The 27304-nt window shown below is 39.3% G+C and overlaps 1 protein-coding gene across 2 annotated transcripts in view; it reads right to left on the bottom strand.

The window, feature by feature from the left end:
* The window catches only part of tox2 (TOX high mobility group box family member 2), an 86399-nt gene extending 61842 nt beyond the window's left edge, over positions 1–24557 (bottom strand). Inside the window, exon 1 of one of the 2 annotated variants that reach the window (XM_085457617.1) lies at positions 23994–24557. In XM_085457617.1, the coding sequence (XP_085313743.1) occupies positions 23994–24086 (93 nt within the window). In that variant the 5' untranslated portion in view covers positions 24087–24557. The remainder of the gene's footprint in view (positions 1–23993) is intronic. The other variant, XM_085457618.1, reaches the window with a different exon arrangement.
* Positions 24558–27304: the final 2747 nt, after the last annotated feature.

Genomic DNA, 27304 nt, shown 5'->3' on the forward strand with positions numbered 1-27304 from the left:
CATTACACTCATTCAAAACAGTCAATCAGTCTTTACACCCTTAAAATGGCTATTTCTTATGCTCTACTAAAAACTTGTCAGCTGTGTTGCATAAACATAATATCAGTCGGATTTATAGATGTGGTGGTCTAACACTCAGTAACAGAGTATGAATCACTTTTTCAGTGGTTTTTTTAAGAGTCTGAGAGAAAACCAGCTGCAGGATACAACATCAGTTTGCATATTGCATTGTGATGAATCATTTTCTTTCATACACTTTTCACAGTATGTGATATAATTTTGAGGACAGATGTTACAGGTTTTTCTCATTTGTTTGTGATCTGTGATTCTAACACTTACTAGTGTTTGTGTTACATTTTTAAGGAAAAGCTGAAAGTACATCTATATTTGGAGGGGTTGTATGTTCTGTAATCCTACTAGAATATTATTACAGCTTGCTTTGATTTTTTTTTCCACTCCTCAACTTTATGTAACTAAGTTTTCTTTGCAGGGAACTTGAAAAGGATTAACTGACATCTTTTGATGTTAATTTATCCACAGTCTCTCTGCTACCATCTGTGAGTTCCAGCCTGCAGACCTTGAAAACACTGACATGTAAGTGCTGTTTATTTCAAAGAGAAGGGTGTACAAAACTATATCAAAAATAATAATAATAATAATGATGTGCTGAAAGAAAATGCATTAATATGTTTCTTGTGTTTAAAGCCGTTTCAAATTTAATAAACGTGTAATATAAATTTGGTTTAGATATTTCAGTAAACACTGAACTCCATTTAGCTGTATTTAAGTGCTGTTATATCTTTCCAAGAACTGCGCTCAGAAAGACATTTATGTTTTAATGTCAACTAAAGCTTAAACAGCTCGACCATAACCAGGACATGAAGCCAGGGGCTACTTGCCTCAGGCCAGCACTGCCTCTCAAACTACTGATCACACCATTGGGAATATCCAGCCAACGGCAGCATTTAAGCTGTGGCTGTTTATAGCTGACCGCAGCTTTTCCAGCGACTACATGTTCATTCCTACTGTAAACATGTCAGTTTGTATGATTAAGGCTGCACTGGGAAGAAATGCCATTATAACAATTTGACCAAATAATTATTATAAGTAAAATTAACACAGTTTTTCCTTCATATTATATCTATACTTGCTTTGTACTTTCCAGTAAAAGCCAAGTATAGATAGTATAGCTTTGTACTTTCCGATCTCCTACACCCCTCACTTTGCCTCCACCCTTTGTCTTGTCTTGTTGCCTCATCTTGTGTTTACGTTTCTCCAATAGTTTTTGTTCCACTAGTCAACACAGATCATAATTTACGGGTAGTAGTGTGTGTGCGTGTGTGTTTGTGTGTGTGTATCTCTCCAGTCTCTATTAATCTGTATATTCGTTTAGCTCTCCATGTTCCTTTCATTGATTTTCAAGTCAGTTTGCAAGCATTTTACGAAATTAACATGGCGTGTTAATTTGCAACTGCACGCTCCTGATTTTAAACACGGAAAAAGTTTAGCGCAAAGTGACAATGAGGAGGTAATGTTTGTATCTGTTTTCTAGCTACGCTCAAGCCAAGATGCCGTCTGCTGCTGGTGACAGAAATCACACGGTTTCTCAATAACGTGGTAATTCACTGTAATCCAACCTGGGCCTTAATCAGAGTGACTGCAGCCACGCTGTTTCACCCGGTGAACAGTTGAAAATGTTGCGAGAACTATAACTAATTGCGAAAGTTGTGGTTATGCATTTGGCTTTTCCCTCTTCTCTCAAACTTTTATGACACTGTGTTTCTTTCTTGTATTGTTTTTTCTGTTCGCATTTCTCATGCTTTCCTGACTTCTTGTGTCTACCTTAAGGCATAGAGGGCCGTGACAGAAAGTAGATTCTGTATCTACTGAAACAACAATGTAGAGCTTGGCTGCATGTTTTCAAGTGAGATAGGAGATACAACAGAGGCATCTAAAATTGTACCCAAGCTTAGATACTGCATACAGTCCACTGACGGGATTACAGAGTGGATTAAAGCCATAGTTAACTCTTCACACAGCAGAAATAAAAGTTTTAGAATTTAGTCTTCAGTCAGAGATCAAGAATTGTTTTTTGGGGTTTTCTTTTTGTTAAGGATCATCTAAAAAGCTTACATTCAAAATTAAAGTGAAGGTAATCAGGCTTTTACAGTAAAAATGAATGCACAGGACAAGCCATCATTAAACTACACACACACACATATATATATATATATATCATTTACATCAAAGGCAATTACAAAGATGCCACAAGGAACGTTATAACACTACACCCTTTGCAAAGGATAACTACTGCAATAAGTCTTAATGATAGAAAAATTAGCTCACTCTCTCGACCGTCATTTTGTCTCTCACGGTATCGCACACACACACACACACGTGCGCACACACACGCACACACCTGCCCTTTGTATTATGCCTGACACAGAAGTGAGCGAGATGGAGTGCATTAATAAAGTGCAGTCAGAGCCCTTGCCCTCTCTGATTCAGAGAGAAGAAAAGGAACTTTTCATTTTCCTTTATCCTCTGTTTTTGATTATTTTCAAAACCCTTCATCTTTATAAGGCTGTTTCCTGAGGACAAAAAAACACAGTGTTACAACGATACAAGTTACAACCAACAGATGACAAGCAGAACCAGCACCTCTGCTGTGCACTGGACACAACTAGTGTGTTACAGGCAGAAAACAGATGGCTGGGAGAAGCTTTAGCTAATACAAAAACAGGGATTTTGTCATTTCTTTTTTTTTCTACAAATGAAACATGCAAAGGTTGGATTACTTTAGTACAAACAGACACTGGGCAGAATGATTCTTTAATAAATTAGGATTGCTGAGGAGAGCAAATACTCCCGAATCTCAGGCTTTATAGGTCACTAAACTCAAAGGCAAAAACTGTGATATACTGTAAAAAGTTTCCATTAACAATACTGAGCTGTCAGCACTGGCACTATAAACATACTGCGTGTTGTTACAATAGCTGTAATAAGTCATGAAAGGTAGTGCTGATATGATTAAACAATTAGACTGTAAGAAATACGTGTAACCCACAATAATTTTCCAACTATATTATGTTAGTTATGGCTATAAATACTGAACTCTGTGGCACTGGCTCAAAAAATCTTTAAACAATTCTTAAACCTGTTTCTTTTAAAGAAAATCTCAAAGTTCCAGCTTCTCAAATGTAGGGTGACTTGCATAATATAATTTTAAAAGGAATATTTTGGGATTTTATGCAAAAAACACTTTAAATTCTACTTACTCTAACTGTCCTTTTCACCCTTCAAACACTAAAAGCATTCCTAGTTAATACTACTGTAGTCAGACCTTGCAGTCTTTTATTTGCATCATACTTTGTTCTCATGTATGTAAACATAGTAAGCCCTTGTTGAGTGGTAACTGACCTGGCTAAAGCAACAACGACATGTGTTTATTCCAAACCATGACCTCAGTGCAGAGCACTGCTCGAAATGATAGAAAGCTTAAGACACAGAGTTTTTAATTAATTAGTGTTTTGGTTTATTTTTGCTCATTCTTGTCTAGAAACATCATTTTCACATGGTCTGAGCTCAAGAGGTAGTTACAGTACAATATCTGTGGTAGGAAACTCGGTTTCCAAAACATATTTAGAAGTTCAATCACACATCTTAGAACGACTGGGGCAGGGTTGGGGGTAAAACAGGCATTGCTGTAAAGACAGAGCTGGGAAAGTTAGTGCAACGGAAGCCAGAAGAGAGGGAGATGGAGATAGAGAGATACAGAGAGAGAGTTAGTTGGGAGTTGATATGCTGACTACAGGCAGTTGATTTGGTTTCAGAGAGCATTGTTACGGTGCTTTGAATTAATGCCTCCCAAAGAGTCCAATTGTGATTCTTGGGCTGTGCTGACAGAATATTTGACAGCCCGGGGTGAGCTGCTGATCTCAGCTGAATCCTCTGTTCTGTGTGTGTGCGTCTGTGTGCGCGAGCGTGTGTGTCATAACCAACACATGCACACACCTACACATGTTCAGATATATGTTGACGCGCAAAAACAGAAACTGATCCGACAGATTTATCAAATCAGAAGTGACAGTTTGCTTAGCTCTAACACACAAACACAAACTACTAAAGAATGCAAACATCTCTCATACGCAGGTAAATTGAGCACATTCAATTAATCGTGATGAAAAAGTTTGACCAGCTGTTTCTTCCTCTCTCTCTTCTTCTCCCTGCAGGAAACATGCTGTCCCTCTGGGCTGCTGAATAAATAACAAAAACAGACAAGCCCAATGCTTCATTACAACAATAGGAAGAAAAGAGACACTCCATCAAAATAAATCCGCTGCACAATACCAGTCCACTCTGACAGCAGCACAACATCAAGAAACATTATTCGTCAAATGTAACAAACGAAGTTGCAGATGCTGCAGATACATTAATTGTCGTCATCACGTTAAGTCTGGAGATACCTAAGTCATATTACTCACTAATGCATCAAAGAATCTCTGTACATCTTTTTGTGTTTTCTGTGCTTTTCTTGACAACTGTTTGTCTCATCCAGTTCGCATTTAAATGAAATATAGTATTCAGTCTGAACTTGCTTCGGAAGAGTTGTCAAGGCTTTGTTTTGTGTTTTGCTTTCAGAACTACTACACTGGAAAATTGCAATCTCTACCAAAAGCCTGCATTTTAGTTGATTAGGAAACATACATTTGTTGTAACGTCAACCAACAGTCTGCATGTGAAGCATTTGAGTAAACTGTCACATCTACTGATAGTCTGAATGTGATGTTACAGACAGAGTTCACATCTGTTAATTGCAGTGCAGGGTTGCCCCCACTCTCAACTGAATGAGTGTCTGCATCAGTCACATGAGGCGACACCACACACTGACAGAACTTGAAACCTGACTTCACACAACGAGAAGAAATTCTTGTAATGTATCAGGGAAGGGAACATGATTCATATTTTAGAGTATAAAAACCTCTTAAATGCTTTGTAAGTGTGACTACAAATGAGGTATGAGACAACTACAATGACCTAAGTGGCAAATGAGTCAGTCAATATAAGTATTTATAGTTTGCACTAACTGTCCTCCCCCTTTCGCCATGTGAAATCGTAAAAAGTTTAGTATCAGTGCGATTAAACTAAATTTAAGAGATCATGTTTTTTAAATTATGAGGTTTGGAGAGGATCCCACAGTGAAAACATGTTCTAACCTGATAAGCCAGTACTTTAAAATTAACTGGTGAGAAATGATCAAAGAAAGGGGAAAAACAATAGGAGGAGAAAGATGCTAGCAACTAATAGCTGACTAAAGATTATATGTGCAATGCAGACGTTAATTTTGTGGATGGATGCTCCTTCATTTCTAGGTTTTCTCTTCTACCTCTCACTTTACCTATGAGATCCATTTACAGCACCTCTCCACCTTACTGTCTCCCTCTGCTTTTACATCTTTCTCTCTATCTTGAGTGCTGTGCCTCACCCTAATTAGAAATTCCCCCTCCGACCAGCTGAAATTGAATTGCCCATCATTTGCATAATGATAGCTCACTGGGCTGATGGCCGATTTACCATGAGATGAAATGTAGCAATCACTTAAGAGAGTGACCATGAGGGAGTGTGGGTAAGCGGGTGCATAAAAAAAAGGAGGAAGAGCGAGACAGACAGCGAGAGAGAAGGAGAGAGAGATGGAGGTGGGGGGAGAATAAAAAGGGATCACAAAGATAGAGTGAAGTAAAGAAAAAGAGAAAGAATGAAAGTCTGAAATCCGCCAGGTATTTAGGTTATTGTCTCACACTGCAGTCATGCTGGGAGGAAGGCTGTGTCCTCAATATGACAGTAACTGGACACAACAAGGACACATAAGGGCGCATATGTAACACATTTTCTCTTTTACATGAAACCACTTGTGTCTTTAAACTCTAATTATGCCACGCCGTGTTTCAAACAGAGCGACTATTCTTCTGTTTTCCCACCATCTTAAAGGTCGGGATTTCCGGCCGCATCTCTTCAAAGGGAATTAATATCCTCAATGAGTATTTCAATTTTTTTTAAATCAGTAGCTAAAATAAGAGTCTCAAAGCAGTTGGCTGGGAGAAAATCAAACGCTCGATAAATGTATTTGTCTTTTCTCCTCACAGATACAAATTCAATAGACACACTTCATGAGGAAATAAGCAATGCAAGGTTGATCACTTCTATCCAGAATTATGTTTCTTTGCTCTCAGAACAGGAATAAAACAGTCGAAAGCAAATAATAAATGTAGACGACCTCCATTGTTGATGTTAAGTGTTGAGCTGTTGTACTCTATAATTAGTTTCTGCGTAGATGCCTGCCACGTTCTGACTTTTTTTCTTTCTGCACGAGATCAGGAACTCCTGAACCACCCACAGTTTATAAGAAGTGGCCACATTGTCAACTGTGTAGTTGTCAGTGAACGCCCTATCAGATGAACAACTGCCACACCATGTACAAATTACTGTAATCAATGATATGATAATGACCTTGTTGTCTCGCCTTTTCTGGGCCATCAATCTCACATTCCACTAGGCCTGGAAATTTGATTTGTAAAAAACCCTAATAAATCTTGTGTCAGTGATGTCACGTAACTACAGGGAAATCTAATAAAACAGCCTGATCAGTGTGGTAAAGTGACAGTGAAGAAGCACAGGGCCGAGGCTAATGCACGCGGCAGTCTAAAATCTCAACGCTGAGACAAAGTTACCACCGAGGGTCCTAAAATAATTGCTTATTCATGGGAGTGAGTGGGCTGAGACAAGTGGTATAGAGGTCATATTTGTTTCTAATAGCTGGAAGTCATATGTGGAACTATCAGGTTGGAAGCTCTGCCTGAAGCACGATAAGGCCACTGTTTATTGTCTAACTTCCACTCTCCAACCTGAGGAACCCAAGACTCTCACACAGGGTACTTTCCACCCCTCAGCCATTACCTCAAAGTGTGTTTATGAGCGCAGGAGAGTGTGTGAAGTATATATGCACACATAAATGTGCATTTGCGTGAGAGAGCTCTCATGAAAGTGTGAGCGTGGTCTTTGGTTTCCATCACGAGTCTTGACCTAATTAAAATGTCATGTCAATGCTCAATAACTGACAAGTCATCAGAAAGCGCACCGAAACAGTGCTCACAGCACTCTCAGTGCTCAAATCATTTATTCAATTCTTCAATCTCTTCTTCCTCTGTCCATCTCTACATAAGTAATCAGTGATCAAATGTCGCATGTTAAAGTCAGCCAGCCCAGACAGGAGGGAGTTAAGTCTCTTATCTCTCCTCCCCAGAAGAAATTCCAACTAGAGGCCTCGCTCTGCTGGTTTCCTGCCTTCTTGCCCAATGCCCTATTTTTACTCATTGGGGCTCTAGAATACCAGGGGCAGCTTTTTCCTTGTCACTAACATATTTCCTGCCATTCTCACTCTGACATTTCTCCCCTCAGCACGCTTCGCTCAAATCGTTCCCCCTCTTTATGGGTCATAACCTTTCATTCAGGGATGTTCATATTCAAATGTACCTGCTGAAGCCAGAGCTGCTGCACGCTCAACCATCATTCTGATAGGTCTTTTTTTCCCTGTTTTAAGTAGGTGTTAATTTCACATCTTTCTGAGTGCTGCCAGAGACAATCAGTTCCACTCTGCTGTCAGGCTGTCTGTAGCATACCAAGGTGAACGCACAGGAGCTTTGGTGCTTTAGACTTTTGATAAATAAAGTCAAACTGTTGTCTCTCGATTCAATTCAGTTCAGTTCAATTCGATTTTAGTGCCAAATCCCAACAATAGTTGCCTCAAGGCACTTTATACTGTAAAGTATAGACCCTACAATAAGACAGAAAAAAAAACCCTACAGACCAGATAAGGTGAGACTATCTGTTCTTTGCAATAACATAAAAGTGCACAGCAAATTTCCACATTCTCCTGACTCTTTTATCGAAAGAACTTATTTATTGAAACTCTGATCAGCTATTAACCTTTCACTACGACAATGCTACATTTTGACAGATCAAACTGTCCTGCCAAAGCTATAAATCAAGACAGATTTTATACTGGCTCCCCACTTTATTGAAGTGTTTCATAACCGTGACAAGATGAAGTCAAACGGTCTACTTCAGCCCATGGAACAAAATGCGAAGTGGAAGAGAATTCAAAGTAAGAGGCCTAAAATACAAGAATGAATGGCAGTTTAATGAACGCCCGGGGAGACATGATATCAGTGGCTGGCTCTTTCACAGGAGCTTTCATCCTATTCATACACCAACATAGTGGAAATGCAGGTGGATCGATGCTGGTTAAAAACACTAATGGCACATAAAGGGAGAACACTTAGCTACTGTGTTTCTTTCTCACCAAGGTCTGATCACTACTATTAATGGAATGCAGCTCTCAGTAAAGAATATCCAGCCAGCTACAGGTGAAAAAAAGGCCCATTGTCTGATTTTCAAGGCTACTCTTCTTGCAAACAGTGGCGCTGACATTCTAGATGAAGAGAGTTTGGCTCCTCATTCATATCTGCAGCAATAAATATGCTGATTTTCATTCAGTTGAGTGGGATATCATGAATCCAAGACGGTGGACACCTGTGCTCAAATCACACCGTCTTATTGTACTGCTTGTTTTTTGTCCCTTTACTGGCTGCATTTGTGAATACCAATATTATATCCCAGTAAGAGATAAATTGTATTGAATGGTTGCCAGGCTGCAGGAGAGAAGACTGCTCAGCTGACTAAAAGAGCAATTCTCCATTTTATCTCGCCATCATTGTGTGTGAATGTGCGTGCGTGTGCGTCTGTGTGTGGCTTAATGCCATCCCACAGATGTAAGTCTATACGTGCATATGTATGTTTCATTTTGACAAGAAGCAGAATGAGCCAGAGCTTGCTGCATGACTAGGCCATGTGAGGAAAAAGTTCACGTGATGCAGGCAAATACAGCCAGTCTTCAGCAGGATGGAAAGACTGTAATCAAACCATAAATCAGAAATCACTGAACTGCCATGCACCCAACCCTCTCCCTTTCACCCTCAGTTTAGTTACTGCCTCCTCTGCTCTGCAGAGCTCCCTGTATGTAATCTTATATACAGCCATGCACACAATGCTGGAAGAGGGGAAATGAAACGAAACATGCATAGAGGTTTCTATCATCTGAAGTTGGTGCAAGAATAAAGGTCATGTTCATACCTTAATTCTGAAATCAGCAGTCAGATATTAGGATTTTTTTTACAAGCATATGCAGTCCATATTTGTCTAGCCATGACTTTCGTAGTGAGCCACCTGGTGTGCTGTAATATCAGGCGAACAGTGGGGTCATTGTGAAGTAGCTGTGTGATATCAAGGAGAGTGACCCATTTAGAGCCCAGCTACAGAGCTGACAAGCTTCTGTTATGTCTAGGACATCTGGAGGGCTGGAGCCACTCACTCCACTGAACTCCATATACAACCCAATCCTTTCCAGAGTGGAAAAGATATGTGACATGATCATGGATATTTGACAAGCTCACCTATACAGTAGGTACTATTCAATCTGTTACGGAACCCTGAAAATTTGGAAGCGATTAAAAAAAAATGTATGATGCTGTTTGGCCCATCTTGCAAAGATTTTACAAGACTGGAATAAGGGCACAGTGTGATCCGCTGCTCAGCAAAAGTTTTCTGCAAAGATCAAGCGATCAAGGGAGAAGTTCTATCTCATTATTTAAATGAAAATTACTTTTTCAGTAGCTGATTCAATCTGGTGATGTTTAAAAGAGGTCTTGCATAATTTGCAAAATCACTTAAGCAGGAGAAATAGACTGTGGGAAGTAAAACTAAAGAACACCCAGTTAAAAAGAAATGTTACTATTCGTGTATCATACACAATGGTGTCCAAAACAACTGAGATTTGTCCAATGAAGCTGCAGCGTGCCGCATTATATAAACGAATACATGAATGCATAATGAGAGGCCAAAATGAGCCAAGGAAAGCACTCTGAACAAATCCCCCAGGGGAAAGGAAATTATTCCGAATAGACGAGGACACAATTCAAACAATATTGGTCGGAGAAACTTTTTTCTCTCGTTATTTAAAATCCATGCTTTAAATATAAAAACCAGAACTATCCTACATGCTCTGAGCGCACTTGAGCATTGAGATAAGGATTTTAATGGATCAGTTTTTTTTACTCATTTCAAAGCTTTGCTTTCATATTGTGGCCTGAGGTAAGATTGCTGAGATTATATACTGTATAAGCAAAATGCTAACTAACCTAATATATTTGATGGTTCAAATATGAGCATAATATGAGCATTTGCTCGCCACAGCTTGCACAACGCAACGCCAAAAAAGCTCTGATTATTTATACAATTCCACTGTCATTTCACTTTTTGTAGCTCAAACAATAATTCTGTATCATGAGGTAATTCATTTTTGTATGGCGAGGCAATTGGCTGCAAAGATTGAATCATCAACCCTTGTTTCATTTTCCATGTAATTAAATCAGCTATTGAAAAAAATATGTAAGCTGGCATACGATTCAGGGAAAATTAGCATTTTTAATCACAGTACATTACTTTAATAACTCAATAAATCTGTGACAGCTGGAGCATCTGAGAATGTTGTCACAGCTACTTAGTTCTGCATTTGCAACTAATACAGGATGAGAATCAGCTCGAGAGAGACAGAGAGAGACCAAAATGAGAGAGTGGAGAGAAAAGAAATCCGGCTAAGTGGGACTGAGAGGATGATAATGCAGAGGAATAGGAACAAAAGCATGGCAGGTGAGGTGAACAGAGCCAGGAAGAAAAAAAACATCACTGCAGACTTTGGCACAAAACGGGGTTCGGCACTCGTCTTCCCTCGTTCAGTCATTAACCGTTAATCCCCAATTAGCTTATTTGTCGCCTCTATGCCATACATGAGACCTGCTTACTCTTCGTGTTGCTTTGTTGCTTTGGTATGTTTGTGCAGCTTAATGACTGTAGTTGCCAAATACACTAAATAAAGCTGAAGGACTACGGAAAATTTCATTTAATTATGAAAGGATGTCAGGAATGGGGGGATCATCTAAATGCAAACAGCACACAAGCAGGCTTGAATATAGTGTTTCTGACAGATTACTGGATAGTTTGTGAATTTTTTGCATGTGGTTCTCATCCTGCTTCCAGTGCAATTCAGTTGTCTTTTTCATTCAGTTAGAAACCTTTGCAAGAGGGATTTTATTTATAAAAGATTATATTAAATGCACCAATATTATATAACCATATCAACAATACAACATTACACTTAATTAACTTTGTTATTGATTTATTGTTTTATATTAAAATGGTCATTTGTACTTTTACTTTTGGTTTTGGGAAACTAAAACACAGTGAGATAACTAAGAAAATCACCAAAACCTCAGATTTGAGAGGATAAATCCAGCAATCTAACTACTACTCAGTCATCAAAAATATTAGCCGTTTGTTATCTGTTGATTGTGCAATTGCTTAAGCAAGGTGGTGGGTGGAGTTCACTCAGTTGAACTGCACAACATTACTTGGTGGCAGTCAGCCTTCCTGGCCTCTGTTGGTTTTGTTTTGCTAGGGCTATCTTTAGTTTCCTTTTAGTTATATAAAACAAATGTATTTATAGCTACAGATGCTGTGTGGTCTCCAATCCATTGTCCAGCTTTGAGTATTGAACAATGCAGTAACATAAATAACAACTTTACCTGCAGCTTTTCCTTTTAACAAAGTGAATTTTAGTGTTTGAAAAGCATACAAATCCCCAGAAATTCTCACTCTGAGCTGTCTTGACAAGTACTTTTCTATATAGTTTTAGAAACATGTTGCCTAGTGTGCAATCACACTGTGGTAAGAACATGTAGAACAACGACTATAATGAAAATAACAGTGAGTGTCAGCAGGTGCATAAGCACAAATGAAAGTGAGAGCTGGTGTCATGTCAGCACGTGCATGCTTGGGAAAAGGAACTGCCTCATCTTGCTCGCATGTTTATATGGAACAGTGACAATGTGCTGTCCAGGTCCACTTATTTTATTATTTTTATTCAGTGTAAGTTTACAAAATTGCTCAACAAGCTCTTTTTTTCTCTGCCTGCCAGATAAAGATTTATCTTTCAATCGCTTCTTCTCTCTAGAACGTGTTTGTTTTGTAGTTGATTGCACAATCGCAGGGCTGCAACAGTAGAAACCTACTTTTTATAGCTTTACAGTATGTTCCTGAGTCCAGATTTTCTCAAATACACACACACACACACACACACACAAATACATGTTTTCCCAGAAATGTATCTAAGACAACAACAACAAAAAGCCTATGCATTCAGAGGCATAGGAAAGCATTATGGCAAAGAGTCAATGCCCTAAAGGTGTATTGGCATATCTGTGCCCGTTTGCTCTATCTTTGCAGTTCCATTGAGGAGCCTTGTTTCCACTGATACCCAGCCGTTTGATTCACTTAGCAGGCTTTGTCGTGTGCATGCTGGATTAAGCCTTAAAAAAACAGCCTGAGCACATACACACATGCATGAGCAAGAGCCATTAGCACAACAGTGGTAGACCCCACTAATTAGCTCATCAGCTCAGCACCTCTCTGCCTCGCTTCACAGATCTGGTTTCAAAGTACACTTTCCAAAAGTGTCATAGTGCTAAAACGATGGCATTATGGCATTGGACATATGAGTATATTTCCATGGGCTCTCTGGGGATAAGCTGCAACACAGACAAAAAAAATCGACTCTGTGACCACTAAAATAGCACCCAAAGAAGCTAAGTTGATTTGACAGAACACGTACAAGAAAAAGCTATTATAACGCCATGTCAGGCTGATTTTGTAAGAATGGCTCCGCTGGGCAGCTCGATCCATTTGCAGATCAGGGAACAGTGGATCAGAAGCGGCTGGATTTTTATAATACTCCACAACAAACACACAACAACCTAACAAACCTAACAGCTCACACTCTCCTTGTGGTTCTTCACTCTGACCCTCCCTCCCTTCCTCTCTCTCTTTTCCTCTTGAAAGTTAACAGTGCACGTACCAATAATCTTTTTATTTTTATCTTTGAGGTTTATGCTGCTTTTGCGGTCATTTGAAGAGGTGGAAGATCATGTTGCACACCGTGAGTGCTAAAACAATCTCAAATGTCAATTGCTTTTGCTCTTCGTAACTAAAGGAGAAGAAATGATAACACGGTTATCACAGTTTCTCTTTTTCACTCAGTTACTCGTTAAAGATTCAAATTATTAAAACCTAAAAACTTGTTTTTCAGAAACAGAGTAATGTCTAGTGTAAACTGGGGCGGTAAATTATGTGAGAACATTTGCTACCATGACATTTATGGTTTATTATATTTGCCAAAAATTGCAGTTCCTCAATTTCACAGCATATTTATGTGCTTATCATGTTCAAATTATGCAATTCGGAAATATCTCTTTCACCACAGACTGATTACTTTGTGAAGCCTACTAGGAGTGTTTGTGTAAAGTAAACACCAGTTTTGCACAGTGTCCTGTGTTGACTGGGACCAACAACTCTGCTTCACATGTCACCATGTATATAACATTATTACAAAGTCTGCTGCTGCTCAGTGGCCTTGTGGTTTCTGATATGGCAAAGCTAGTGAAATGGCAGAGAAGCCAATCTACACTTTATAACTCAACCACACATCAATAATAGAAAAAAATAGATTACAGTAAATCCATGGTTCAAAAGCTGCATACCTTTGAAATGTCAAAGGGGAAACCACAACGGATAACTCATCTCAAAACTCATTTCAACTGCACAATGCAAGCTGTATTACAAATATTCAACAGCTTACTGTTCCCTCCAGGTATTTTTCAGCAAAACACTCTATACATTTTCATTTGCAAAGAGAAAAAAAAAAGAAATGTATTTTTTCACTGGCAAGCAGCCAAACCAATTTAATTACATTCCAAATGGGCACAATCTCCACAGAGCAACCAGCTCATGTTGTATTTTTCAAACTTCAACAGCCTCCTTGACTTTCTTGGAGTAATTGAAATCTTCCACTCTTCCACCCTCGTCATTATGCTGAGCAGCAGAAAGTACAACAAACCAAACCAAAAGGAACAAGGAGATCTGGCGCTCAGAACGAGACGCTTTAGCCAATTTGTAACTTCATCAGCACGTCTTGATACAGTTTCTCCTGAAGTCAATTAAAAGAACACTAGATGGTGTATACCTAAAAGAACTGACACCTTCCTCCTGCCAAAAATACGGTGATTAACCCATGAATGGTGTCAGCATATCCTGGGGAAAGTACGATGGGAGGTGGCTATTTCCATTTTGGATAAATTCCTCCAGCCAGATTCAAAAAGACTCTTTTTTCATTAATTACTTATCAGAATGCAATAATTCTGCATCTAAGGATGCAAGTCTTTGTAAACAACAGCCTACGGTGCCAAGAGGTAAAGTTAAACAACAACAAAACCAACACAACAACAGTAATTACAAATACAACTCGAGATAACAAGACAATTTGGATTCAGATATTTTTTTCTTTTAAAAATGTTTCAGATAGTTTTTGTTTTTTATTTTCATCACTGCAGCGATGCTGAAAACATTTCCAATTAATGTTTCAGCCCTTGATTAAACATCAAAAGATGCCTTAAAAGAGCTTACTGGCAAATTATTTAAAGTCTCTTGGGAATTATTTTTTTATTATTATCATGTTTTTTTTATTTTTTTGAATGCTTAGAGAAACTATAATCTCAGAGATGTTTTCTATTCTACCCCCTGGGTAATTACAAAATGGCAGGCAAATAAATCATCACACTGGCGGTATCTGCGGATGTCTGTGTACTCTACAACTGAGAAAAAGGTCCTGAGGTGACCAAAGTACCTGGCATGGTATCAGACCTGCTATGCTATGTTTTCCTTAGTTTGTCAAATAATTGCCAGCAATCTTCAAGAATTACATAAATAACAAATAGAAACATATTTTCCATTTGCTGTGAATGGAGATACTCAAATAATAAATATAAAGTAATTTAAGCAATTTTTTTTTAATGATATCTACGCTCACTTAACCAGAGGTCTCTCTCTCCTTAGCTCGCTTTCTCTGTCACTAAATCTGTCTGAGATCCCAGCCACAAGCAAGTGCCTTTGTGTCAAAGATTAAGTGAAACCAGGAGTGCCAGCAATGCCGCGTTTGCACTGTGAACACACTCAGTCTCAGCTGCACCAACACATCAGAGTACTCAGACATAAACAGCTACTGTAGATCAAAAATAAGCTAAGGTTAAAAAACTTTCATAAATGTAAATCTGTTATCTATTTATTTAATCTATTATATAGTACATATATTAAAAGCAAGTGTATAAGCAATGCCAAATAAGACTTGGCACTACTTGAGAAATGCATTTGCATCTGCATTTTACTACAGGGTGGCTCCTGTGTAAGATTAAGTGTTTTTACTACATAAAATTGTCACTGAAAATGATTGGGTAGCAAAGTCAGGCTATCAACACACAGAGAATATAATTCCTGGAAAGTGAGGCAATACTACAATGAAAACATTATGAACAAAGCCCAACAGTGCCAGAGGTGGTTTACAAGACAGAGGCAAAAAGAGGCCTTGGGGGCACTGTGGGTTTGTAGTGATAGGGAGGGGAATCTCACACACACTTGGCTCAGGGAGGCACAGAAACAAATGGCACATGGTGGACGACCAATCGCTGGTGGTCTAACCAGCTGACTAACTTCCGGTGCAACCCATAAGTGACTCAGTAATGATTTACTGACAAGTCAAAGGTTTTTAAAAACAAATTTAAAAGACTGTCTTTTGGATACATTTTACTACAAATCATTTGAATATAATAACAGTGATCGCACATCAGCTGCTAATGCTAAGCTGCTCATAGTATCAGTTACAGTGATCTGTGGCTTGAAATGTTGCTACATAACAACACATTTCTGTGGTCTATGAGCTCACATTTGCACTTGTGTTTATTTGTGTGATGTGACTGCATGCAAGAACGTCTACTTGCAAGAGAGTGTATGTCTTTGAGTGTCTCTCAGTGGTCCTGTGGTCTTTGAGTGTGGACCTGAACCAGCCGTCTCTAGTTCTGTTTGCACAGGACATGCCTCAGGAAGCTAAGACAACTGTTCGTGTTTGCCCAGGCTTGCGAACCCGACAGCTGCATTCTTTGACACTCTGTTTATAAGTGTTTTTATACATTTAGCCTATGGAATCTGTTGGATCATGCCATTCTTGCTGACCTTTTCTAAAGAAACACCCATCAGAAGGAGAAAGGAGGACTATAACGCCAACGAATAAATCATTGGCCAACTCTAACAAGTACATTCTTCCTGACTTTCCTGTTCCTGTCTCCATTAACACAACAAATCTTTATTACAACCAGCACTGAGTCAACAGTGATAATTTACCATCTAACAAAAAAGCAAGAAAAAAAATCGAATCATTCCATTAAATAGCGATTTGGAGCCTTAACAGACTAAACTAAGGATGTTAGAAACACCACATCTAGACCTGTTCTGTCATAATTTGCACGCTCTGACCTCTCAAGATCCCCCAAATCGCTCTTACCCATTCTCCTTTTACTCTTTCTTCTCCTTGGTGTTTCATTTCCTGCCCATCAGCCTTAGTCTTCCACCATTTCAGCTACAGCCTTTACTGGCAAAAAAGTCACGACAGTACCAAAACATATGCTATAACACAACATTCCTATAGAGATGAAATGAAAAACAAATTAGTGGATGAACTCTAAGACGTTTGGAGAGTGGCGAGTGTGAAAGTGAGAGATGATGAGATCCGTCTGTGCTTATTTGAAATGTTTATATGGTTTTCTCGTACAATGGTTACGCTAATTTATGTACCAAAGCCTGCTTTACACAAATCTGCCAAGTCCAATAACTGTGCTCATAATCTCCAGCATCTAGAATAATCACTTTGTGGTCTATTTGTTTATGAATGAAATGAAGCAATTATCCTAATGAAGATCAGCTTTCTTGCTGGGGGAATTGTAGAATTTCAGCACAATGAAAATGTTTTGTCTTTGTTGCATCCATGTCGGCATGCTGATTCCTTAATCATAAAACAATGGGAACAACCCAAATTTTATTGTATGATAATTAGGAACATGCTATTCACAGTTGGGATTCTAAAACTGTAGCAACGAAAAACTGAACTACGCACTTCCTGACCTGAAGTCTAAACCACATGCATGTGGATGCTGCTAAATGTCAGCAACAAGTTTGGCTGTTGCTATTGGCGAACCAAAAACATACATTTGCACAGCAAGAGATCAAAAGTTACCAATGGCTCATTTTTATAATAAAAAGCCTTCTACGCAACAGCTTTTATGACACTCACTACTATGTTTGCCATACTTATCTCTGCTGAAGCATGTTACATTTGTTTTGTCTACAGAAATACAGAGACCTCACTCAACAGACATAAAAGTGCAACTCGACTTAAAGAATGAGCCTTCAAGTTCAACAAAGAATGAATCAAGGGTTGTATTTCTTTTTCTGCAGTGCTGATGGAAAGCAGATGAATCTGCTCTGAAATGCTACTGTAGCACACTGAAATACTGTCAGCTTTCCCTTCCCGTCAGCACAGTGAGCAAAGAACAGGGCACAGAAATAGTTAAATAAATCAGATAAAGGAGATCTTTCTCCCTCTTTTTGCTTCCCTCTCACACACACACGCACAGACATTCTTTAGTGAAATCCATCAATCAGCATTTCATGCAGTTTGGGTTTGAACCACACCAAATGCACTAAAACAATAAACGTCTGTCTTTCAAGTCGCTATCTGGACTGGAACACATCTGGTGGCAAGGCTCATTTTGGTTTCCACATCGTTGAATGACATTACAGACTCAATGGCGAGCTGAAAAATAAAGTACCCCTAAAAATCTCTCTCCAGTTTCCCTCCACCTACAGACCCTTCTCTTTCTTTATGCACACACCAACCTTCTTCCCCCCTCCCTTCACTAACCAGCTAACCTCTCAAATGCTATTCCACCACCCATCCCCCAACCAATCAAGAAGTGAATATAAAGCAGCACAAGGAAACTGGGCTGCAGGAGGGAGGTGATAGGGGGGGAGAGACAGCCAGTCAAGGCAATTGCTACTGAGAAACCAGTGGCCTCCTGAGGTGAAGACAGTTTAAAATGCCTTGCCACACTGGACTTGACTTTACACAAGTCACAAGTGCATGATGCACACACCCAACAGCCAGCTGAGGAGCCAAGAGTCAAGCCTGACTGTTGTATTTTGGTTTCAAGGGGCTGTGACGATAATTAGGGTTAATGTGATTTAATGAGGGGCATGAGTTGAACCGGGGCTCGGCCGATTCACTTCGTAATCAACGTCAAGATTGAAATTACTCTGACACCTTATGATGCGGCTGTGTTTCGCAGTAACTTACAGCTTGTCATGCACGTCACCCAGGCTGAAAACTTAATATCAGCCTCACTCTAAAAGCAGTCTGCTGATAAACTTACTGAATGATAGATTACAGGCTGATAACAGCGCAGATATTACTCGAAATGCAATAGTATATCTCTAAAGTATATTGGGAGGAGTTTAAAAAATACACTGTCATGATTCAATTCTTGGTAATATAATCAATCATCAACATAAATAGCCTGTTTCTATGGACCTCGGTGATTAAGTAGATAACGAGGCAGGATAAACTATAGAATCTATTTTCAGCCATACATGACTTATGACCCTCTTAACACCTCTAGTAGCTCTGAGTCATGTCTGGTCTAGATTATAAAGTACAGAGCACTGGAGTGCTGTGAGTCTGGTTGACTTCTCTATCTTGTAGGTTAAACTCGAGTCCATCGTGGTAAATCCCTGTAATGGATAGCTGTATCCCCTTATTTGCTCTCTGTACAGACAATAGCTGTCCTTAAAATACCCCATGAAATCCAAGGCAGATACAGCTATAGAATAGAAACTACAGTATCACTGATGTGGCGAGATTGGGGCTTTTTCTTGTGATGCAACTATACTGTAACATAGAAACATAGCTAAACAGACATGAAGCCAAACGAGGAAGCTTGGGTTCTGCGTGTAACACACTTTTGGATTTAACTCAGATGAAAAATGCAGTCGTACCTCTATTTCGCTTTATTGTGTTTCAAAACAAAACCATCACACTCCTACTGTAACAGTCCATGCACACAACACAATCTAAGCCCCACTGCTCCAGAGAATAACACTGTAGCTACTTATGATTAACTCAAAGACACAATCAGCCCCAGGCGATCCAGCTTCCCTCCATAACCTTTTGACATTGCTGCTGGGAAGGTAAATGAGAGAAGAAGTTAGACACAGCGAGGGGGGTGGGGGTGGGGATGTGGGGAGACAGAAAGACTTCATTATGAATACAGCCAGGAAGTGGTTAGACCAAAAAATTTAAAATTAAAAAATAAAACAAGAGAACTTTACAATAAAAACAGTTTAGTCATTTTTAAATCCAAAACATAGCCTTAATTCCATGTGCCGACTGCCAGTAACTGCATTATAACAGCAAACTCGCCACTTGTAGTTCCAGCAACACAGACTGCATTTTTCCCTCTGGTGTGCATGCGAGCCATGCATGGGTTAACATTTTCCCAGTGAGAATAGTTGGGATATTGCAACTCGGACTGGCCAGTCAGCAGAATGTTATGAATGGGCACAATGAAAAACCCCAAGTCCATGCTGTCGACCCAAGAATGCTTGCCTCCATGTAATTAACTTCGCTCTGTGTACAGAATGAGGTACTGCTGAAATAACTCTTCTTATTTCTGTTTCTATTACTGTCATGTTTTCAAGAGGGGGAAAAAAATCACATTCTGAGAATTCAAATGGAAAATATTTTTGCCTGTCCATACTTTGAAGTATCCTGTGACTAATACAGTGATTTGGATAGCACTGGAAATGGAACGAACCACTTAAAAAGGGGTGATACGTGCTCTGCAAAAGCTGGCCTCATTGCTTTTCGAGTGGATGAATGTCAGCTAATGGTAATGTGTATTCGTGTAGTGATGTAAAATAGGGCATAAGATTAAACATAAGATAAATGTATAAATGAGGTATACCTTAAAACCTGTTTCATACATACAGCTCACCTCAAAGTGTTTTAGCAATTAGATTTGCACTTTGCACGCATGCAAATATACGCACACGTGCACGCATTTAGCCCTAAATAAAATCTCTAAATAACTGATAGTGAGTTGGAACAGACTGCAACTATGTAAAGAGTAACATCTGCAAACCATCGAATTATAAACCTACAGTATAACTACAGTATAATTACACGAGAGGCTCCCTCTTGGGCACTGTGTTGTTAGAGGGAAAAGGGATGAGGGGAAAGTGGAACATCTACAGTAATCTATCCAACTTCATTTCACCGGAGTGATTCTGCCTCGGGGTATGCACAAGTCATAATGCATTTGACAAATAGTCTCCCACTAAAACAGGCATTTGCGAAGAAGTGGCCTTCAGCGCTGGTATACACAGCTGAGTGTACGCTGAACAAACAAGCCTCCCACTCAGCGAGGAAAGATACAGAGAGGCTTCAAAAAGATTAGGAGAAATCTTGGGCGAAAAGTAAAGATGACTCACAGTGATTGTGCAAGTGCAGGACAATGCAAGTTGGATGGAGTTGAGAAGAGCAACAGAGCCGTGGGGTTCTTAACAAAACACAAATCGATGCTTTTCTCATGTGTTGTTCTTTGCATTGTTCTGAAATACGGGCGCACAGGTTGTTTTTACAATGAATTGCAGAGAATCACCATAACGGTTTTAAAGAATATCTTTATCCTTTTGGTTTTTGAGCGTGAACTTGACTGAAAAACAAAACTAAAGCATAACCTTCTGATTAAATATTTGGGTGATGCTTACATTCTCTTGTCAGTTTGTTAGCATTAATGTAGTCATCAGTCATGCAATAAATCCTACCTTCAGATTACAGTGCTCAGTTTTAGTTCTTACAGTTGTTTTAAAGAGGTGTTGATTTAACACAGTGACTACAGTATTTAGGTTGCAGTGCTAGCTATATATACTGACTACACTGTATTCTGCCCATCCCATTTATAACACAGAAGAAAAGGCCAAATAATGAAAACACCTATGATGAGGTTCCTGGAAGTTAGCTCATGTAACATATTTTAACAAAAACTGAGCACTGTAACCTTCCTGAAGGCAATCTGTGCTGCAAGAATGTTTTATTGCATCTGTTTTAACAACCTGTCCCTGAATAAAAGCATTACATTAACAATCTTTCCTTCCTCTGCTTCTGATTTCTAAAAAAAAAGTAGAAAAATAGAGTAGAGATCTGATCATTGTGTGTGCACACAATTTACAGTCATTCACACAAAGCTTAACAGTCACCCTCAGAAATAGATTTGACTTTACACCACTAGAACAGGAAGCCATACACTTTTTTATATGTGAACTGTCCCACTTTGTATTATGTGCACTTCCTGGTTGGTGTATTTAATACTGTACTGTAATGCATAATTACACGAGTGATTGTCAAACAAGCTGTATATATATATATATATATATATCGGTGTGAATGTCTTCAGGAGGCCACGTTTGGGAGTTTTGTGCCTATTTGAAAACATGCAGCTCTTAACATTGCTTAGAATTATGTTTGCAATTTACCATGGAAAAATTAAAAAAAAAAATATCAACAGCAACGACTAACTGTCTTGTGAATCTGACTTTAAGAAAAAAAGAAATCAGCTTCCTCACTTGCTGATTGAAGTGGCATTAAACAGCTGCGGTGCTTCTAATACTGAGCCACTCCAGCAGGTCAACTCCATACTTGTGAATTCAAGGCGCCAGTAAGATGAACTATTGCCAAAAATGTCTTATAAAGATCCTGTATCATTATTCAACAGTTACGTGTAGAAGCAGGAGTACAGTGCAGATAATGTGTCGCTTTACATCATGGTCACAGCTGTTACTTTAGTAATGACAATGTTATATGATTCTGTCCTTGAAACTCAAACCTGCTCCTTACCGGGCCAACAGCCTCTACGCTTGCTGAATCATGATAACCAATACAGTTCATTGTGTTAATACTACAAGAGCTGGGACGCAGCCTCAGTCAGAAACAACAAGGTCCTACTGTGATCTTCAGTAGATAGCACATCTGCAGCTACTCTGTCTGCCTACAGTGTATGTGTTTAGCTAACCGCACACACACACAATTATACAACTTTTTCAAAATCACAAAAAGATTACAAAAGTACTTCTATCTGAATTCTGCTTCTAGTGATAGACTAAATTAACGTGTAAAACAAAATCGAGCTATAACTATGAACACTTCATTTGGATTTTAAAGACTGATGTTGATGTCCCAGTGAGTCAGGAGTTGAGGAATAACTGCAATCCTTGTAAACCATTCGCGTATTGTGATTCAAATCTCTCTCCAAGTATGTGAGTGTTGGTGTAGAAAAGTGTGTCCACAGGCAGCTAACCGCATGTGTTGGACATGTATACATACAGGTGACTGTGTGCATGAACAGGATAGATTAACAATTCAAATATTGTACTGAGCTATAATGTTTCACTTTGTCATCAGCAAAAGCTAACTGCCTGCTGGCTTTCTTCCAGGTGCTAAGGCAAGCAAACCAATGTGAATGGCTGGGGGTATACTGCCTTCTTCTAGTTCTGCTCAATAGTTACTGGTAAATGTTTACACAAGTTTTACCTTGACCACCGCAGTAAAAGAAACTTGGCTCATTACTTGCAACTTGTAACCTTGGACTATTAAGTAGGTCTGTATGTACATTTCTCACTTGTAGATGCCAAACATTTTTCTGCAAGGAAAAGAATCTGCAATGGTGTCCACCATGGACAGAGTGCAAGAGTAAAAAGCTTCTCTCTTTACTGTAGGCCCAACATCAACAGGATATCAATAACCACATAATTCAAGAAGGAATTGGAAAATCCAAAACGCACTACTGCAGATGCAGCCTTTTCTTTCCTTTCTTTCAAAGAGCCTGTTTTCAGAGATAGATAATCCATGACAGGTGTTAGCACTTCAAGTTGTTCAATAAACGCTTCTTTTACTACTGAATCGTGCGTACAACGCAGTTAATTTTTCCAGCACTTCTTATCAGTGTTAATGTAAACACAAAAGCTAATATAATAATCAAACTTTAACCAAACACGGAAGGCTTCTTTTAAAGGCAAAGGCGAATAATCATTTCTAAAAAGTTATTATGCGCACAATGATGTGGTTGAATTTTTGTCCATACAGGTGTTGATAACCAAGCATGCCAAAATATACTAGTGATTAGTACTAATAGAAAGTATCTTACCGAGCAATAATGCAAAATAAAACAGACGAAAATGCCAAATCACGCTGCAACATGTAGAAGTATAGTCTTAACCAATACGCATAGCATGCTCTCATATTTCAACGCAATGCTGATAATTGTATTTCGGAATAATAGTGCACTGGCCCTGTAAAGTAGCTGGAAAGTGTATTTCCGCAGTTAATTCTGAAGCATTTAGATCATATAGAAAACATTCTGGCGGTCTATATATATTAGAAGACAAGAAAAAAATGCACACGTTCATTTTGTCCATTTGTCAGTTTTGGTTGTTGAAAGCAATCACCAGCTCCTCCGGTGCGCCAGATAAAGTGGTGCGCTCCAACTCTGCTCACAGGACATCCACAGCACAACGCAGCCCCAGTTTATTCACACTAACACACAAGCGATTTGAAATTAAACGCCACCTAACGTGCACGATCTCAAAGCAGGTGTCCTTTTTAGCAAAGTTTATGAGTCCAAATACATTAAAGAAATACAACGAAGTTGACGGGGAAATGCAGCCTGTCACTCACTGATCCCGAGGGAACCAAAAGTGCAGCACTTGTCACTAGAGGTCTTCAAACAGCGTGCCTGAAAAAATACGACCCGTCTGCCACCATGCGTATTCAATATACATCATGAAACTTATGGCTGCACATCTGACCGACTAAAGTAACCGTAAACGTTTACCTTGTTGGAATGGTAATAGTCCAAACCGGAGTCAGTCGGTAGCGTACATGAACCCACGCTTGAAGGGGGAGCTGGATAAAATCTGACGTCCATCTCAGAGTCCGCAAGACTGACGGCATGAAAACGTAGCTCCCAAAAAAAAACCTGTGCGACTTCTCTCTCTCCTGCACACACACACACTCACACACACTCACTCACACACGTCTCTCTCCCTCTCTTTTTTTTCTTTTGTGTATCAAACCGAACAAAAAAGTAGTACGAGAAGATGTTCAGTCTTTATATCCGTCCTACAGTTACTTCGGCCCTAACTGCACGCTGATGCTCTCATATATAACATCCCTATAAAGTTCACTTGGAAAGAGGGGGGAAAGAAAAGACAGATGCCCGCCTCAGTAATCTCTGAAACTAGGAAGCTAAACAGTGTAGTTGTTTGACAGCGAAACAAGCCGGGCGTGCTGCAGGTGAAGAAATGATCTTGTCTACGGTTTCTCCCAAAACGCCCGCTCTCCGTTCCTCGTTTCCAGACGCGCTGTAGCTTTGTCATGTGGGAGCGCTCTGATCCATCCATGCGTTCCCGTCCACTCAGCAACTGCTAGGCTGCGACCTCTACCGGTCAGAGGAGGACAGGCGAGAAGAGGGTCAGTGGGGCTGGGAGGATTGACGAGGTATAGTGAAGAATAAGTCTTTATTAGTGAGTTTAAGTGACCCTCAGATAGTGGGCCAACGACAGCCTCTCTGCGTGGTCGTGAGAGCATCACAAGTTGATTTAACACTGGGGTGTGGGCATTTGGCTGATTCAAAGAGCTGTAGAAATGTTTAGTTTTTTTGTGAAATTTCTTTGAAATGATCAAATCAGCTCTTACACAGGCTCTGTTCATCTTTTAAAAAATGGCTAAACATCTAATCTTTACTATTTAATTAATTTTAGTGTAATAACACTATATCTGACAGACACAGAAAATACAAATGCATTCAATTCAATAGGAATTTAAAGCTTTATGTTATATTTTCATGAAAACATGAATTTATGCTTTGAGATTCCTGATATGACCCTGAATTTAAATGACGTACTTGGTATGATGTGCAGCCTAATGCTGCCATAATTTGGACCATAAAGTTCACGGTGAATCTCATTAACTTTTTCACTTCACTTCATTATTTAAATGTTGTTTACAGCAGTTTTGTCATATAAATAAAAAATATTGTTATGTATTTTGATGCATTTCAGTGAGTCGGCAGCCAGTGGAATACATCTCACTTATAAATAAAGGAATCTCTGTATCTCTGTGTATCTTCTTCGCATTTCACAACTGTTCATCCGTCCAATTTCAAACTCGGGAGTTTTATCTCAGTGGACCACAGAAGCCATGTGGATGGTCAGTGGTCTCATATTGTGGTCTCATTTATCATCTACCTATTGCTAGGTAATGGGAAAATACTTGACCTCACATATGATGTCACAAATCTCCCTTCTGTGAAGAAACCAGATCACCACTAATGTGGCACATCAGATAATAGAAGACTAGAAGTCCCAACTTTGCTGAGGGGAAAACAGTTCTCACCTGATTTTGTATAGTCTGAAGGTGCAAAATAAATAAATGCTTAAAGGCTTCCATCTACTGGATTGGAAACCTTAGCTGGGAAATGGGACAATATGTTGGTTTTTTTGTTGTTGTTGTCTTTATAAGCCACCAAACAGTAAAATTAATCATTTTATGGGACAAAATTTGATAGAGGTCATAAGACATTGGGTATCATCGAGACTTGGAAAACTATTGTATCTTGACACTTGTTGTGTTTTCTGATCATTTAATATGCCAGGGTTATCTGGTGTGTTGGTTTTTGTAATTTAATAATGCTGTTGAAAGTTTGACAGTATTTAGGTTGTGTTACAGTGGAATGTAGATCATTCAGAAATCTGTGAGTTGGTTTTTGATGCCTTAGCTAACTATAGTAGCTGGCTAACTATGGAGTCATGGCTATGCAGAGATAGAGTGCTAAAATCATTCTCTGACACAGCAAAACCTAACATTTTTAGCCACTTTAAGGTATTTTACTGGTGTCAGGCATCTGTTGCATTGTGTAGGGATAAATGTTTTCCCCTCCACCTGACCTGATTTTCTCACTATGACGATATAAATTGTTGCTCTAATTTTGACCCTTGAATTCACACACATAATCACATTCACACACAGCTGGACAAATAGAAAACATGCTCACACAGCAGTCAACACAGCATGATGCACACACAGAACAACCATAGCTTTAGCGAGGTACAGATAAGAAAAAATAACCTTGCTCCCAGCCAAATGTGTATTTTTACAAATGGGATGAAGTGGTGTTGTGTGCTCAGTCTTATGGCTATGTGCAATTTATTCTTGCGTTCTTGCGCAAAGTGTGTATTTTTTCTCTCACTTTGAGAGTGTGTTTATGTTAACCAAGCTGCCATTGTTATCCCAGTGGGTGACTTTTTGGCCCCCTCAGGACTCTGCCCATGTCCATGTTGCTAACACACGGCATGGTGGCTCTGGCCCTGGGGTTTGAGCCTGCGTTAATACCAGGCACAGATGGGTTGCACCATGGGCTTGCTGTTGCAGTCTGCCATCAGCTGCCAGCTCAGGCTGTCCTGACTCCAATCTCATAAGGTTAACTGTCACAAGGATACTGATTTCTTCCAATTCTGTACCTCTGTGTTGGATTCCTCTCTGCCTGTCTCTCACTTTCTCTCTCACCGTTACTCGTTCGCTCAGTCGCTTGCTTTTACAGCAGAGGATACAGTACACAGGGTTATCTGGCACATGAGGACTCATGCCTTCATTGGGAAAGAATGCGTGTAGTTTTTTTGCATTACAGCCTTACGTGAAACAGAACAGTGAAGGACTCATGCCATATATTAGGAAAATGGGTGATTAAAAAAATAAGTAGTGGAAGAAATCGGGTAAGTGGAAAAAAGTGCAAGCGAAGGATGCCGGTAAAAATCGAGATGAGGAGAAATTAATGTGTGGTGGAGGGGCACAGAGAATGGTGTAACATGTAAATAAAAGGGAGATGACACACAACTGAGGCATAGTCAGGAAAACTTTAACATTCAAGGACAAAAACTTTCCAGTGTAAAATGCAAATCGTGTCATCCAGCTTACCCTCTATTCATCCATTCAGCACAATAGTGGCACAAACATTTTTATTGCCACGGTAAGAGCTCCTGCTAGCATCAGGAAATGAGAGGAAAAAATAAAACATTAGTTTCCATTAAGGGTTATAACCTTGCTTGTACTTCGATGATGTCAGGAGCGCTGGTTTAATAACTTTAT

Source organism: Copadichromis virginalis, linkage group LG5 (genome assembly GCF_057382275.1).
Source record: "Copadichromis virginalis isolate Kocher_CV1m ecotype Utaka linkage group LG5, C_Virginalis_male_GT1.1, whole genome shotgun sequence".
NCBI classification, from domain to species: Eukaryota; Metazoa; Chordata; class Actinopteri; order Cichliformes; family Cichlidae; genus Copadichromis; species Copadichromis virginalis.